Here is a 15,965-nt window from a genome sequence, read left to right as displayed (position 1 = left end):
TGAACAGGCTCAAGACCCATAAGTGAAAGCATTAACAGTTTCTGGGTAATGTTGCAGCTACAAATTTAACCAGATGCCTGTATATCATCAGCTCTCTCTATGCTTATCAAGTAATAAAAAACAAAGTCAGAGTAAGAAAGCAGCCCAATCACATGCAATTAACACAACAGCCTATTATGTCATTATTGGTTATGCCTGTAAACGTTATCTAACTGTGAAAGCAACACTTGTTGAAAAAATTAAACAACTTGATGATATCAATTCCCAAGGCATAAAACAGATGAACTGCAGAAGGCATGAAGGACAAACAACTACTCAGCCAGTCATCACCAGCCTAAGTTACTTACTGGCCAGTGCAGCTGAAGGTTCTGCAACTTTACAGAACACCAAAGTAAAACTAAATGAACAGCAGTAAAGACCTTTTTATCTATAGGTTCTCTCTAGACCTTTGTGATCTTTTGTGGAACATACAGTCTCCCAAGAACAAAAAAAACCTCCAAAGAATCACCAGACCCCTCCTCCAAAACAGAACAGCTCCTCAGTTCAACAGTACCACTATAGCATGAATAAGTTTATTCCTAAATGCCCTGTTTGACCCAGTTTAGTGAACAGACTTACGCTTCTTTGAAGAAGCTTCCTAATACCTACGACTTAAGCTTTGAAAAGGAAAAAACTAGAACAGTCCACATGAAATAATGTAACAACAGGTAAGTGTTTGATAATTTTGATGTAACAGCAGTTATGAAAAACAACTTTTTTGTCTTCTAGCCAGATGGACAGTCAGTTTGTTTCTGAATTTGGCTTTGTATGCTGCAGAGCTTTGCTTGTCAAATGCTTTTAGTTTTCCTTAGCTCAAAACCTGGTAAGTGCAATTAATTCTTTTAGTAGAAACTTTAAAGACAGACTTCTCAAGCCAGAGATGAGCTTTCAACCTCTGAATGAGTTTGGATCACACAAAATAATATTTGCTGTCTGACTAATGCTGATGGCAGGTTGAAATAACACCATGCATTAAACACTAAAAACAACAATCGAGCAAGCTTCTTCAGAAGTTTCTTTGAAGAGGTACACTTTACAAACGATCTAAAAAGCCTCCATCACCTGTTGTAGTACATGACAACGTTTAGAGAAACCCCAGAGCTGCCACTTACTTGAGAACCTGCTGCCTAATGTTATTTCTCAGCTGGTTCTTGTTGAGATGGGGACTCCAAGTATGAGTGGCCAAATGATTGGAAACAAAGTTGTCAACGCGTTGTCTCAGATTCTGGTAGGCGGGCTACAAAACAACAACAGAGAGGTTGGACAGGAAGGTTTCGATAAGCAGCTAACCTCCCAGAGGCCGAGCTGGAGGACCCACTGCACCCCTCAACTCACTGAACGTGCAGCTGCTCCCTCTCGCTCGCAGAGATCACAGCATGTTAAACAAGCCTATGTCACTAGAAACACTCCATGAAACCAGGCGTTAGTGCCGCCGGCCAGCCCACGCTTCCCTCTGAAAACAAGGTCTCCGGCTTTGCCCCACGGGACGCCGAGTAGCGTCCTCGGACAGCGGGCCCAGTCGGAGGCCTACGCGGGCCCAGCCGGCCGCTCCCCGTCCCCGAACGTGGGCCATGTTCCCCCTCAAGAGACCGCCGCTCCTGGTCCGGGCCGGGCCTCGCCGGTCTCGGACAGGCCCAGCCTTCCCCGACGGCTCGGAGCCCGCGGCAAGCCACCGGCGGGGCGCCGGGACTCCCCTGAGGCGCCGGCAGCCAGGCCCGCCCGCCCCCACCTTGGTGTCCACGTCGGCCAGGCAGTCGCGGCGAAACTGGTCGAAAAGCCCCTGTCTCTTGAGGTGGTTGACGATCATGGAGACTAGCTCGGGCTCGGCCGCACCGCCCCCCACGGCGGCCCCAGCACCCGGCAGCGGCGGAGGCTGCTGAGGGGGCGGCGGCGGGGGTGGCGGCGGTGGCTGCTGCGGGGGGTTGCTGGCCATAAAGGCAGCGGGACGGCGCAGCCTGCGCTGCGCGCGGCTGCCGGCTTTCCCGGCCAGACCCCGGGACGGGGCTTGTTACCGAGCAGCGGCCGCGGCAGCACTGACCCCGGAAGCGAAAGGGAACGGAGGGAGGAAGCGGCAGGCGGCCAGAAGGGAAGCAGGGACGACGCCGCCGAGAGCGGCGCCATCGGCGCCAGGCGGGCACTGGCGGAGCCGCGCGCAGCAGCCGCGGGCCCTTTAAGGACACGGTGGGGGCGGAGCCGCTTGCGGCCCGCTTCAGTGGGGCCTCGGCCCGGCGGCGGCAGCGGCGGAGGTTAAGGGAAGGAAGGGGAAGGGGGGGGGGGGGGGGGGCTCGCGGCGCGGAGAGGGACAACCGCCGCGACCCTTGGCCCCTACCCGCCTCACCGGCAGCCCGTGCCCCCCCCCTTCCTGCGTGCAGCGCGGCCCCGGCTGGGCGCTGCGGGCAGCGCTGGGGCTCCCGGCCGCCCCGGCGCCGCGCCGCTGCCGCACTCCCCGGCTGTGCCCCCGCAGCTCCGCCCTGCGCCCCGCGCCCCGCCCCTTCCTGCGCTGGCCGCCATCATGGTGGGGGCAGCGCCGCGCCCTTCCTCCCGGAGGCGCGGGGCGGGGCCTGGGGGCGGGGCCGGCGGAGGGCCTGCTGGGGTGCGTGCCCGAAGGGCTTTTGCGGGGCGGCGAGGCGCTGGTACTCGCTGCTAACGAACCCTGCACGCACGACCCCCTCGGTGTACCTTCCTCAGCTTCAGGGGTCACTGCTGCCGTGAGCCCAAGTGAAGGCTTAGGCCGTTCCGTGGGATCCTGTAGAATCATTTCTATCGGAAAAGAGCTTAAAGATACTACATGCAACCAATAGTTAATACTACCGTGTCTGGTGCTATAGCAGGGCCCTCAGCACCACCAAGAAGTATAAAAAGACCCATTTAAGAGAGACAGGGCTTTGCTCAAGAGGGTCCAGCAGAGGGCTACGAGGATGATGAAGGGACTGGAGCACTGCCTTATGACGAGAGGCTGAGGGCCCTGGGGCTGCTTAGTCTGGAGAAGAAAAGCCTGAGAGAGGATTTAATAAAGGTTTATAAATAGCTGAGGGCTGGGGGTCAGGAGTGGGGGGACAGGCTCTGCTCACTTGCTCCCTGGGATAGGACAAGGTGCAGTGGACGTAAGCTGCAGCACAGGATGTTCCACCTCAACATAAAGGGGAACCTCTTTATTGTAAGAGCACTGGAACAAGCTCCCCAGAGAGGCTGTGGAGCCTCCTTCTATGGAGACTTTCAAGGCCTGTCTGGATGTGTTCCTTTGTGGCCTGCCCTATGTTGTATGGTCCTGCTCTGGCAGGGAGGTTGGACTCAATGATCTCTTTGGGTTCCTTCCAACCTCTGGCATCCTGTGATCAGATGTAAGAGGAGCAGGCAATCTGCAGCTTGTAGCCTAGCACAGCCTCTACTGGCAAATCCAGATATGTTACCCAGTGTCTGTTAAGTTTCCTCACTGCCGACTGCCGATCATGTAGCAGTACGCACGGGAGGGCATAAGTGGTTGTTGTCCTATTAATAAAGGCATCTATTAATTTTAGAACTAGTGTGTGACTTACTGTGATAATGAATGAAAATTCCAGACTTTACTAGGAAGTGACATTTTCAAAATGTTGTGCCACGAAAAGGCACTGCAGCTGCCTGGGTTTTGGCTTTTCAAATGTTTGTTTGCTCTTGTGTGTGTTCCCAAATCAAGGCATGTGAAGAAAATGAGGAAAAAATAATTCCTTTTTTAACAGCATGATCAAGATACCTGCCTTACAGATGAATATGACATACACATATAAGATATCATGAAGAACCTAGAATATCTGTGGCCTTTAATGAATGCAGGGTCAAGGATATGTACTAGAGAGCTGGAATCCATTAATAACTTGGAAATTAAGGGCTATCAGGAATAAGTTATGCCCAGTGGTCTAAAGCTACTGCAACAAGCAGTCCATAGTCTGATTCAACAGCTGAATATAAAAGATTGTTCTGTGCTCTAAATCATCTACCGTCCCATATGTCATGCAAATGATTGCCAGCTACCTTATGTATCAAATATCTTCACCCTACATGTTGGCTGAAAATCTTTTTCTTCATTGTCTGGGTCTAACTGTAGATTACCTTACAGGAAAATCCTGTAAAGGTGTGATGGTTTGAAAGTTACTTTCCCCCACCCCCCCCACACAATGAAATCACCAAGGCTAGACTCAGGCAGATGGAAGATAAGGAATGAAGGTTTATATTCACAGTTTAGCACAATATACAGCAGATATTTACAATATATTACAAATATTTACAGCTATATACAGAAATATACAAGTTAAAGGTAATACAGAAACACAACACCCCTTCCAGAAACCAGAGTCCCTAGAAGGGGCTCCCAACCACCCTTCCACCTTCTTTCCACCCTTCTACTTTATCCCAGAGTCTGCCTTATGTGCAGGGTGAGTTAGAAGGATCAGAAAGGGGGTTAGAAGCAGAATGGTTAGTTGTTAGTTAATACAGGTCTGAGCAGAAGCCGGAGAGAGACACAGACTCCGACAGACTCTCTTATCTATGTTTGTGTCCTTCCTTTTATACATCTCAGCAAACCTAGGAGTGAAGTAGATATCACAATTGTTTTCACTACCTATATTTTCTCTCATTAAAATATACTCCAATTAACTTCAAACCATCACAAAAGGAAACTGGAATCCTACAGCTACATAAATAATCGTGAATGTGCAACTCAATGTTTAGCCATCTTGCTGTTTGCAGTCAGTTCACAAATGAATGTGCTTATATAAGTGCAATCATTTCAGTTGTTCCAGGACTATTCAGTCCTTGTTTATTTTGTACTCAGTATTTACCTTTGTAGTTTACTGTCATTCAGTGTAGTCACTTTGTGATGCCTGATCACCTGTGCTGGTCAAATGGTTTTATTTGTGAGATAACAGTTTGGTAAAGACTTAGCAGGTAATTAGAGAGTTTAGAGTGAATACAAAATGTTGTTCTGTGCAGAGTATTCTTTTTGTTTACTTTCATAGTCTCAGTTGATTTTCCTAACCTGTATTTCTGTTATTGCTTGAATTTGCACATGCTTCACTCCTCTAGAGTTCTGTGCTCTCTGAAGATAAAACGTTGCTGGCAGCATTGAGTTAGAGGGCGAAATACCTCACTAGCATAATGTTCCTATAAAATCTCAGTGGACTTTTACTAATGAGAGGACACAGAAAAGGGAGCTGTTTAGAAGCAATTCAACTTGGCTAGGAAAAAGAATGACTTGTCATCAGGAATGACTCAAATGAAACACCGTTCCTGGTGGTGTTTAGAATACGTGTAGACAGGACACTTCAGGAAATGGTTTAGTGGTCATAGTGGTGGTGGGCTGATGGTTGGGTTTGATGATCTTAGAGGTCTTTTCCAACCTTTATTATTCTATGATTTCAGTGAAATGCCAGAACAGATTTCATGGATAGTAAAAATTCTGAAGCTGCCCAACACGAGCTAGAGATCTATCCTGGATGGTTTGCTCACTTCTTCCTCTGTGTATGTGATAATGCATTTGTGCCTTGCACCATCTGTTGCCACTGTTGCGCCATTCTCTGAGGCTCATTTTCTTTTGGTGTGCATTTTATGTCTTGTTTATTGTTACACAATAAAACTCAGACCCATTGCTGGTGGGCTGATCTGTTGTATAAGTGTGCATTTCCTGATGCATGGTTCACATTTGCTTCTCCACGTGCATGAGCAGTATATTTTATGGTCGTGTCTAGTTAAAGAAATGCTCAGATTTTGTGGTGCTTTCTGAGTTTTCCAAAAAAGGCAAAATTATTATTCCTAGGAGCATCACCAGTAATCACAATCTAGTCCACACTGTTCTGAAACAGCAGGGAAATGGTGCCAGCATTGCTGAGGTTTTATGCTTTGTCGCTAACAACACATGTGGCTTCAGCTGCGCAAGGCTATAATGTAGCCAAGATGCAGAATATACTTCAGCTGTGATGTGATCAGAGTGATGTCCATATCCTTACATGGAAATTGTCATGGTGAGTGAAATGCTTTTGGACTTCCATGACTGGAGGACATGATTTTGTCATCTTTTGCATTTAGGGTTTGTTTTTTTTTAGCCAAATAAAGAACATTTGGACAAACTGTTGTTGTTTAATAAAGCATGCACAAAGTACTCTTTCTGCCTTTATAACTGTGTTTTTTTCCAGGTGTTAGTAGTATTTTTATTTGTTGAAGCACAGATATACAGACATACAGGCTTTGGGGTTTTTTTGCACTGGCAAATAGGCCCTGTGTAGAAGGTGATGCTTGATGGCTTAATGGTGTTATCCAGTGGGATTGCAAATACGTTCCCTTTCAATAGGAGGCTGCCTATCCTGAGTGTTTTCCACAGGCAAGTCTTTGGCAAGGAAAACACTTGCCAGAAATGAAAACAGTGACTGGACAACACATTTTAAAGTGATGAAAGGAAAGCATTTATTTAAACTAGCTTGTCAAGACCTTGTGCTGACACCTCTAGAACTTTTTGGTCACTCCTAAAGAAGATTCTTTGAGGAAAAAAATGACTGAGATCCTGTCTCTCTCACTGGATCTGAGCAGGGTGATTGTTATTGCTGACACATGGCTTGAATGGAGACAGCATGTGGTGGCTGCTCAACATGCTTAATCAAATAGGCAGACTGGGGTGCTATTTAGAAATACTAAGGTTGTCATGTTCAGTAGCTAATCCTACTAGCTGGGAAGATTGCTTAAGGTTTGAAGAAAAATAACCCAAAACAACACCCAACTTGTACAATTTTCTAAGCCACATTTCAACAAAGTGCTTTTTCACTGATGTGCAGAGGAATGAACTCATCTTTATTTTCCTAGCTTTAACATATAAAACCAATTTCAAGTTACATTTCTGACTGTAACTTGCTCTGAAAGGTTACTTTTTCCAATTTCAGAACTTCAGTGTGACTCCAAGTTTGCACATGATCGCTTTTAAAAATACATTGTTTTGAAAGCATAGCTACACCTCTTCTCCCTTTATCTCATTTTATGTCTTTGTCAAGGCCAAGGAGTAAGTTCCTGGATCCCCAAGTTTTGTGAGATGAGTAGAGCCTGCTTAGAGGATGACATTTGAAAGAAAAAAAAAAGATGACTGTAACAAATAGCTTTAATCCACAGACCAGGAAAAAAAACTTCAATGGCAGATGGACCCTTGACATGCCAGTGAGAAGAAAGCCCACCCGTGTGGCTATGGCTGCAACTCCTGGTACAGCTCTTTGTGCTGCGCTCTTCCATGGTAATGAGAGAAGGGAGAAAAGCACTAAAGCTTTCTTACCTCTTCACAAGCAATCAATGGCTAATTGATGCAATATGGCTGAGATTGTTATTGGCATCTGAGAGACTGGACATCTAATTTCTGCTAATGTGATTGATGATCTCACCATAACTTTTTTTTTTTTGAAAGGTAGGTTCCTGTCTACTGGAGAAATACCACTTTATTTCTCCATTCAGATGAAAAATGTTAGAGTGAGTGACTGTGCTCCCTTTAATAGACTTTACTTTGATGCTTGTTTCTGACTGCAAAATGCATGTTTTTGCTATTTGTGTACAGGGGGACGGAGAAGAACTTAATGGAGGCTTGTTCTCTAGAGAGAGCACAAGAGACTCTACGCTCTTTCTACACTCTTCCACTTTTGCCTAAATGTGATTTTAATGGTGAGGTAAAATGGCACAGCTTAAACATGAAAGCAGCATGAACGGATACAGGAGAGCGTGACACCTTTTATATTGGCATTCTTTGCTGACTGCAGCAAGGTGAGATCAAGGTGGAGGCACTGCTTAAATGGAACGCACGAAGCCTAAAGGAGAGCGGATGGACTGAATTTTGCTTTAATTTGTACCTTGCGTCATTCCATTGAAGTCAGCAGGGAGATGGATCAAAGCAGGACTTTGCCACTAAATAAGAGGGTGCCCAAAATTGCTCACTCTGTCATTTTTGCAACCTTGGTCGTACTCCTCAAGTAAAAATTAAAGTTATTTTATCTAGTAAAAAGTAGTATTTTCTGCAAAAAATGTTGAAAGTGTTTATGAAAATAAAAGCAAAAGAAGTTATTTGGGATTTTGACTTGTTCTTTTGTGATGAGAGTGCCACACCTTCAGAGGAAATGGAATGATGAGTCACCTTGCAACAGTATTCTTTTAGGACAGGTGGAGTGGAAGGCAGGAATGAGATGGATCATTTTGTTGCTGTTGACCTACTTCCCATGCTTGGTTCCCTGTACAGCTGGGCAATTAAGAGACCTCTTTCTGAAGTCGCTGGTAAGGCAGGAGTATGCAGAGCAAGGGCGGGTATGAAGGAGGCACAGGTAAACCAGCATGTGCTGGGTCTGGCTTCAAATCAAGGCTGTGGGCTGGGTGCAGTTAGGGATGTTCCCCCATTCTGAGTGCTGCAGATCCCATTGGATACGCTGGCAGCATGCCTGGTGTCTTTTCATGGCTGTCCATTGAGTGGGAAGAGAAGAGGAGAGTGTTGCCCACCTGAGGCTGCTCCCACTTGAAATTCAGATGCCTGAACTGGACTCTGGAGATTTCCTACCTATTCAGAGGAGGACCCCAAACTCTTGCACTTCAAGGCCAGGGACAGTCTTTGAGACTCTAAAGAAGGTGGAACATGAGAGAAGAAAACTATCTTCAGTGAAACAGCAGAAATAATAATGCTTGTTCCAAATCTTTCCTCCTCACCTATTGATTTGTACAAAGATGATAGGAATTTAATGTCTTTAAGAGCCTTGCTTTTCTGCCAGGTTTCATTAAAATTGGCCAACCATTTCAAAAGTTATGGAACAGGGGTTGAAGAAAGCCTGACAAATAGTGAAGTAAATGTTTCCTGGGGGGGTGGGTGGTGGAAATAGAAGCCTAGTTCCACTAGGATCTATTGTATATGGAGATAACCAGCTCTGAATATATTCAGAGACCAGCTGCCTTCTGAATAGGAACTGATGTAGGAGTCAGACAAGGGGAAACAATCTCAGACTGGTGTGCCTGCTCAGTCATGCTGGGGAGTGTGAGAAATGCAAGGTTTTCTATTTCATTTGTTTAACCAGAGGAAAAAGGAAAGCTGGGAAGAGTATAAGCAGTATTACCATTGCTAACCTTGAACATTTGGGCATCCTGAGTTTGATCCTACAGTATTTTAAAAATTAATTCTCATGAATGTGTATGAGAGTAAGAAATCAGAACCTGCTGGGGGTTTTAGCTTTTATTTGCTCCCAGCAAGGTTTGAAACCTTCCTGAAATGAACAAGTATGATGTTTGCTTCAGCAATGGGATTAGTAAAAAATTTTCTTGTGCTCAGAAAAAAAGGAGCTGGGAAAAAAAACAAAGCCAACTTTGCCAGAGACTTTTTCTCCTGTTTTAAGAGTATGCTGACTGGAAGGTGGTCAGGCAGCTGAAGCACAGCACCACTGTCAAAAAGGTGCTGGATCCAGCCAGCTTGTCTGCAGCCCCTTCCAAGCGTAGAGGGCAGAACTGCTTTGTCTGCAGCCTCTTCCACAGACTTTGCCTTAGGTACCACAAACTTGACCTTTTTTTTTACTTTATCTCATGGTCTATTTTTTTGGCTTGTGTTAATGCTCATCACCTGAGTGGCTTTGATAATGTCATATAGCTTGTTTTGTGAAAGTAATTCCTAGGAGAGCAGCATCACACTTCAGTGATTTTTGTAGTTGGAAACATCTGTTTGCTGCAGGATTTTTTAACCAGCTATATGGTTCTCTTTACATAAAGCTAGGGCTAATTTCTTTCTCATTATATGCTGACTCAAAAGGTATATTCCCCACTTCCACCAGAGAGGTGCTGGGAAGATTTTGGGCAATGCTCCTCTCTCCTGTGTGCTGTCATGGATCAACCAAAGGAAATCTGACCAAAGTACTTGCTTGCTCAGGTTCTCCAAAATGTCTTAGCAGTTCAGACTTCAAGAAAGCAGCCTTAGAAAGAAAATGAAAGGCTTAAAGAACTAAAATACAAACTATATGCCAATGACCCTCTGCTCTCCTCCACAGCTTAAGCTCTACTTACTTTGTCCTAAGGACTTCCAAGCAAAATCCCACTCACCACCTCTGTCATCATTATAGTAACATCTCTGTTTCCAGGTAGTCCACTTGATGCTTATGGAGATGGAAGGAGGTATTTTTGCATGTAGCAATTGTCAAGGTGATTTTTGTCATGCTGAAAACATGTTTGTCAGGTTCAGAGGCTGGTAGCTGGGGCATCTAGCTCAAGAAACAAGTAAAACTCTCTTTGGCCCTCACACTGCTGCCCGAAAGCACCACATGCAGCGTTCACCTCTGATAGCAAAGCATTCCAGTCCTGCCAAGGCTGCCGGCATCAAAGGAAATGATCTAGAGTGGTTACAGTTTTCTCAATCTGACTTTTGAGTGTAGATGGGAATTTATTTCTTTAACTCTCCGTAAGTCTGAAGTCCTTTTCCAGAACTGTTTGATTTCTCTTGTGAGAAAACAGATCCCAAAGTATTGCAGAGTTTTGATTACATCTACTTCTGTCTGTTAATGAGAAAAGCATCAGCTTCTGACTCTCCCTCTGCTGAGACAGAATGAATAATTGCCCACATTGGCCAAAGATATTTTAGTCTCTTTTTTTCTTGCTTTCTGAAGTGACAATGAGGAAGACCATGAAGCTGTGTAGAATTTTAAGGGGTAAAGGAGCTTCTCAGTGCTGGTGCTACAAAGTCTTTCCTCCAAAACAGTCTGTTAAATTGTCCCACTGCCTGTGTATCCATACAAACAGAAGAACTCTTTTTTTCTAGGCCTGTGTCTCTCTCCTGGCCTGAGCTTGGAGGTGTTTTCCTCAGCTTTGACTACTAAGTGGTTGTTAAAATCAGCTCTATTTGAAAAGTAACACTAAGGTCTCCCAGCAAGACTGGATTTTTTTTTCTTTTTCACTTAAAATATCCTTCTGTACTTGCTTGTTTCAGCCAAATTTGTGATTTATTGCTTCTTGACAAGAGTCTGAAGAGACAAGGTTATCAGAAATACAATGTACACCCACTCCCCATAAACTAAAACCCTATACAGAACAACACAACTTTCTTTACAAGCCTGCAATAAAATATCTCAAGAGAGGCACATGAACTTTCAGAACTCAATAAAGGCAAGTAATAGTGGAAGTGCATGAAATCTACCCTTCGTGAAAATCAGCTATAGCACTTGATTATGCCTTGACTTTTCCTGCTGCAGTTCCATTAATTGTAGTGGCAGAGTACTGTGTATGAATTGCAGTGGGATTCTACCCTATATAGCACAGAGGAGCTATGGCTATTGCCATATGCAAAATTTCTCACTTAGCCTGAGGGATGGATTAAAATAATTTATTAGACAAGTAATTCAAATCTCTGGGGTGGGCAAAAGTATTTCTAGATTCTCCTGGGATGTCAATTACAGATCACTGCTCTGATATTGAAAGGGAAAGGGTGGAGCTCACATACCTTCTTCCTCTCTTCTCAAATTCTCTACATATTCTCAAGATCTCCTCAGACTCTTTTCATCAAAATACCAAAAAGAGAATCTTTTGACTAACGATTTAAAATACTTTTCCCTTCCCTTCCCTTCCCTTCCCTTCCCTTCCCTTCCCTTCCCTTCCCTTCCCTTCCCTTCCCTTCCCTTCCCTTCCCTTCCCTTCCCTTCCCTTCCCTTCCCTTCCCTTCCCTTCCCTTCCCTTCCCTTCCCTTCCCTTTCCTTCCCTTCCTTCTAGCTCTCTCAGCCCTTCTTCATAGAAGAGGTGTTCCAGCTCTGACCATTTTCATGACTGTCCTCTGGACTTCTCTAACAGGTCCATGTCTTTCTTGTGCTGGAGATCCTAGAGCTGGATGCATTCCTCCATGAGAGTGAAGTAGAGAGGAAAAAAATATTCCCTTGATCTGCTGGCCATGCTTGTTTTCATGCAGCCCAGGTTATAGTTGGCTTCTGGGGCTTCAAGTGCTCTTTGATGGCTTCTGATCATAGATTTTTAATCTATCAGCTGATCAAGTGAGGGAAAACATCTGGTTAGTGGAATAAGGGCATGAGAGCTCCATAGCAGGGGCCTGGTGGAGAGAGAAGGCACTGGATCACAGTTGGAGGCGTGTTGCTGCTTTGTCTTGGACAAGTGTGGAGGCTTTTCACCACATCAGAATGAGGGCTGCAGACACACCTGGCATGGCTAAGCTTGTTCCTCTGATGACCCAAGAGATTAAGTTCAAATATGCTTAGCTACTGAATTACACTAATGTCCCCAAGGTGGGACTTAGACACAGCATCTTGGAGAAGACATAAGAAGAAAAACTGTAATGGAACTGTCATCCTGGGGACTAATAAACAAAGTGCTGCCCACTATTACAGACCATAATATGTGGAATTGTGTGGAAAATTTAAGATATTATATTGAAACCAAACCAAACCAATAAATGCATACATATATGTTGGCAGAAGAAGTAAAATAGCAAGAAAGAGGCCTGTAAATACTGACAGTCTAGACAGTGGTGTATCTAAACTGTCTTAAAGTTTCTGACTTCATGTGACACCGAAGGAACTGTGAAGGGAGGGTTAAATGAGAAAGCAGAAAGAAATAAACAACGGCAAAGTTTTAATGAGTTCTGCAGTCCTTTAGAAACCATGAAAGACTGCTGGAGATTTAACAACCAACAAAGGCAAGATAGAAAAGGAAATCAGGTGCATGTTGGAGGAGATAAGGGCAGCATGCAGCCAAACAGCAGATACTTAACAAAAATTTAGACTTCATTGTATTTAAACCTTGAAGAGAAACTCTGCTCTTTTACACGATCACAATATGTAGTCTAGAAGTAAAATCATGCTTTGAGACTTTAAATAGATGCTGTCTCCCTGGCAATTTTAATTAGCTTGCTTCTGTTTATATAGATGTGTCTGTGGGGAGCTGGCTTGAAGAATAGAAGACTAAGCCTACACGAGTATGTGGAATCATTTTAGTAGCCATAATGTAAGTTTCCTTTGTCTGCCCATGAACAAAGCCATCCAAAATAGCATGAAATTAATATTTTTAATTGATCTAAAAACCCTGCTCATTTAATGCACTGGTTACATTTTCCTAGCTTGCTCCTGTGCTAATGCAAAGGAAGGAAGGGGAAAGAGAGGGAGGAAGGGAGGAATTTGGAAGGAATTTGGCATTCAGAAGGAATTTGGAAGAAAGGAAGGGAGGAAGGAATTCAGAAAGAAGGACAAATTCACAAGGAAGGAATTCAGAAGGAATTTGGAAGGAAGGAATTCAACAAGAATTCAGAAGGAAGGAATTCGGAAGGAAGGAAGGAAGGAATTCGGAAGGAAGGAATTCGGAAGGAAGGAAGGAAGGAATTCGGAAGGAAGGAATTCGGAAGGAAGGAAGGAAGGAATTCGGAAGGAAGGAATTCGGAAGGAAGGAAGGAAGGAAGGAAGGAAGGAAGGAAGGAAGGAAGGAAGGAAGGAAGGAAGATGACTTACAAGAAAAACAGAGGAAGACTTTTCAGTGGCCTGTAATGACAGGAGAAGGAGCAATGATGTTAAATCAAAGAGGATAGGTTTAGATTGGACACAAGGAAGACATTCTTTATGATGAGGGTGGTGAGGCACTGGAGCAGGTTGCCAGAGAAGCTGTGGATGCCCTCTTCCTGGAAGTGTTCAAAGTTTGGTTGGATTGGGCTAACCTAGTCTAGTGAAAGATGTCCCTGTCCATAGCTGGTGGGTTGGAACTAGAGGAGCTATGAAATCTCCTCTGACCCAAACCACTTCAAGATTCGATGACTGAACAAAATGATCTCATCAGCTGAAGATGACGGAGCCAGAGACCTGTATCTGTCTCGTGTTCTGACAGCTGTTGTCTTTCGTACAGTAGATAGCTGTGGGGCTTTATGAGCGCACGTCTTGGTGTGGCTGGCGAGGCATGTTAAGAGCCAGGGTGGGGTCCAAGCTGTGTGGAAGCCCGTGTTGAAGTCCCCGTTAATTTTGGCAGTGCCTGGGTTTGCTGCCGTCCCGATCGCTACTCTCCGTTTGGGCAGCAGGTGGCAATCTCGACTTTCCGTCTGGACTTGGGGGACTTGGCGTGTGCACAACGCATTCCCTGTTCAAATAGCTGCTTCTGCTTTCATCCAGTGTTCTGCCTGGGAGCGGGGCGAGATCTCTTTCCAAGTCTCTCTTAACACTTAAACGCTTACTTTGTCATCAGAGTATTTTTAAAAGCAGAGCTTGGAAATCCGATTGCTTTACAAGTCAGAGTTGTTCCTTTCCCATCCCTGGCTCCCAGCTGCAGACAGGAGCTCCCCCAACTCCAAGAGGAGCTGTAGGAGCGGAGTTGCGCGTATGGAGTCGTTGGCTGAGCAGCACAGACGTTCAGCACCATGCCGGGTCTCGTAAACCTGCACCTTTTAGCAGCCGGACTCAGTGTCACTGCCTAATATTTCACATGAATCTCGTGAGCAGATGATGGGACGAGATACAAAGTGCAGGTATTCCCATGCCTCTTGGTAAGTGTTTGCTTTGCTTGTTAGGTCCAAACGATCTAATGTCCGCTCCTTGTGGAACTGCTGTCCAGTAACACAGCCAAGGTCAGCAAGTCATTGAGCTCTCTGCTCTGCAAGTGCCAGGTCCTGCACAGCAGCTTGAAGGCTGTTTCAGCACTGACATCCCTGCCCCATTCTGTGCCCTTTTTTTGCATCCCAGTGTACAGCAGTGCATAGTTTCATATGAAAATGAGTGAATAGTATTTTTTTCCCTTTTGCCTAAGCTTTGTTGGAAATTTGGATTTATCTGTGAGATGGAGAGACACATGAAGGGCTTTCCACACAGCTATTTTGATTTAACTCTTGCTGTTATGAGAGACACAAACCAGCTAAAATGCCTTGTTGGTTGCTTGTCTACTGGCATTATCAAGGAAAAAAAAATGCAAGAAGCAGTTTTTCATTGCCTAACTGCCATTTGCCCTGGACTGTTAATACCTACAATCTGCTATTTAAATGTAGTCTGTATTCTGACAGCTTGAGGAAATCTGATGAGGCTTATTAGGAAATGAAGTTAAGTTACAGCTAAGTTAAACAACTCTGCTGAGGGCATGCAGTCCACCAGGACAAATGAACCTGCAGAGATTCATTATGTCTGCTGCTTGAAAGCAGAGTATGAGACTTTATTTCTGTCCAGTTAAAGAAGGACAGTGATGGTTTTCTGGAGCTTGTGTAGTTAAAGTAACAGATAAAGAAGAAAGTGCAGGTCATTACATTTTCAAGCCTAACCTCCTAAAAAGAGAGTTGCTATTTTTAAGAACCTCATCTTCTTCATTTATGACCTGCCTTGTGTCTGCCTGTGCCTAGATGCCTCTGTGTGCTGCTTGTGGTGACACCCAAGCATCTGCTGGCAGCCTGGGAAGCGCTGGATGCTTTTGCTGCAGGAGGCCAGCTGGAGGCTTTGTGCTGGGGCAGTCATAGAATCATAGAATGGTTTAGGTTGGAAGGGACCTCAAAGATCATCCAGTTCCAACCTCCTGCCATAGGCAGGGACACTTCCCACTAGAACAGGTTGCTCAAGGCCTCATCAACCTGGCCTTGAACATCTCCAGGGAGGGAGCATCTACAGCCTCCCTGGGCAACCTATGCCAGTGTCTCACTACCCTCACTGGAGAGAACCCTATCCTAACATCTAGTTTGAATCTCCTCTCTTCCAGTTTAAACACATTACCCTTCATCCTATCATTACAAGACCTTGTAAATTGCCCCTCCCCAGCCTTCCTGTAGGTCCCCTTCAGATACTGGAAGGCCACTATAAGGTCTCCTCGAAGTCTTCTCTTCTCCAGCCTGAAGAGCCCCAACTCTTGTATCCTGTTCTTGTAGCAGAGCTGCTCCAGCCCTCTGATCACCTTTGTGGCCGTCCTCTGGACTTGCTCCAACAGTTCCAGGTCCTCCTTGTGTTGGGGGCTCCAGAACTGTG

At 45.1% G+C, this 15,965-nt stretch overlaps 1 protein-coding gene across 5 annotated transcripts in view; it reads right to left on the bottom strand.

The window, feature by feature from the left end:
• The window catches only part of BOD1L1 (biorientation of chromosomes in cell division 1 like 1), a 33,547-nt gene extending 31,215 nt beyond the window's left edge, over positions 1-2,332 (bottom strand). The window contains exons 1-2 of one of the 5 annotated variants that reach the window (XR_010304028.1): positions 1,769-2,332; positions 1,152-1,276 (exon numbers count right to left, since the gene is read on the bottom strand). Coding sequence is in view for 3 of the 5 variants with exons in the window: in XM_064151434.1 (XP_064007504.1) it covers positions 1,152-1,276; positions 1,769-1,972 (329 nt within the window). In the remaining 2 variants the exon portion in view is untranslated. Of the gene's footprint in view, positions 1-1,151; positions 1,277-1,374 lie in introns of all 5 variants that reach the window. The other 4 variants (XM_064151434.1, XM_064151432.1, XM_064151431.1 and 1 more) reach the window with 4 other exon arrangements.
• Between the last annotated feature and the right edge of the window lie 13,633 nt (positions 2,333-15,965).

This window comes from Pogoniulus pusillus, chromosome 11 (assembly GCF_015220805.1).
Source record: "Pogoniulus pusillus isolate bPogPus1 chromosome 11, bPogPus1.pri, whole genome shotgun sequence".
Taxonomy (NCBI): domain Eukaryota; kingdom Metazoa; phylum Chordata; class Aves; order Piciformes; family Lybiidae; genus Pogoniulus; species Pogoniulus pusillus.
This window is presented reverse-complemented; position numbering and strand designations above follow the sequence as displayed.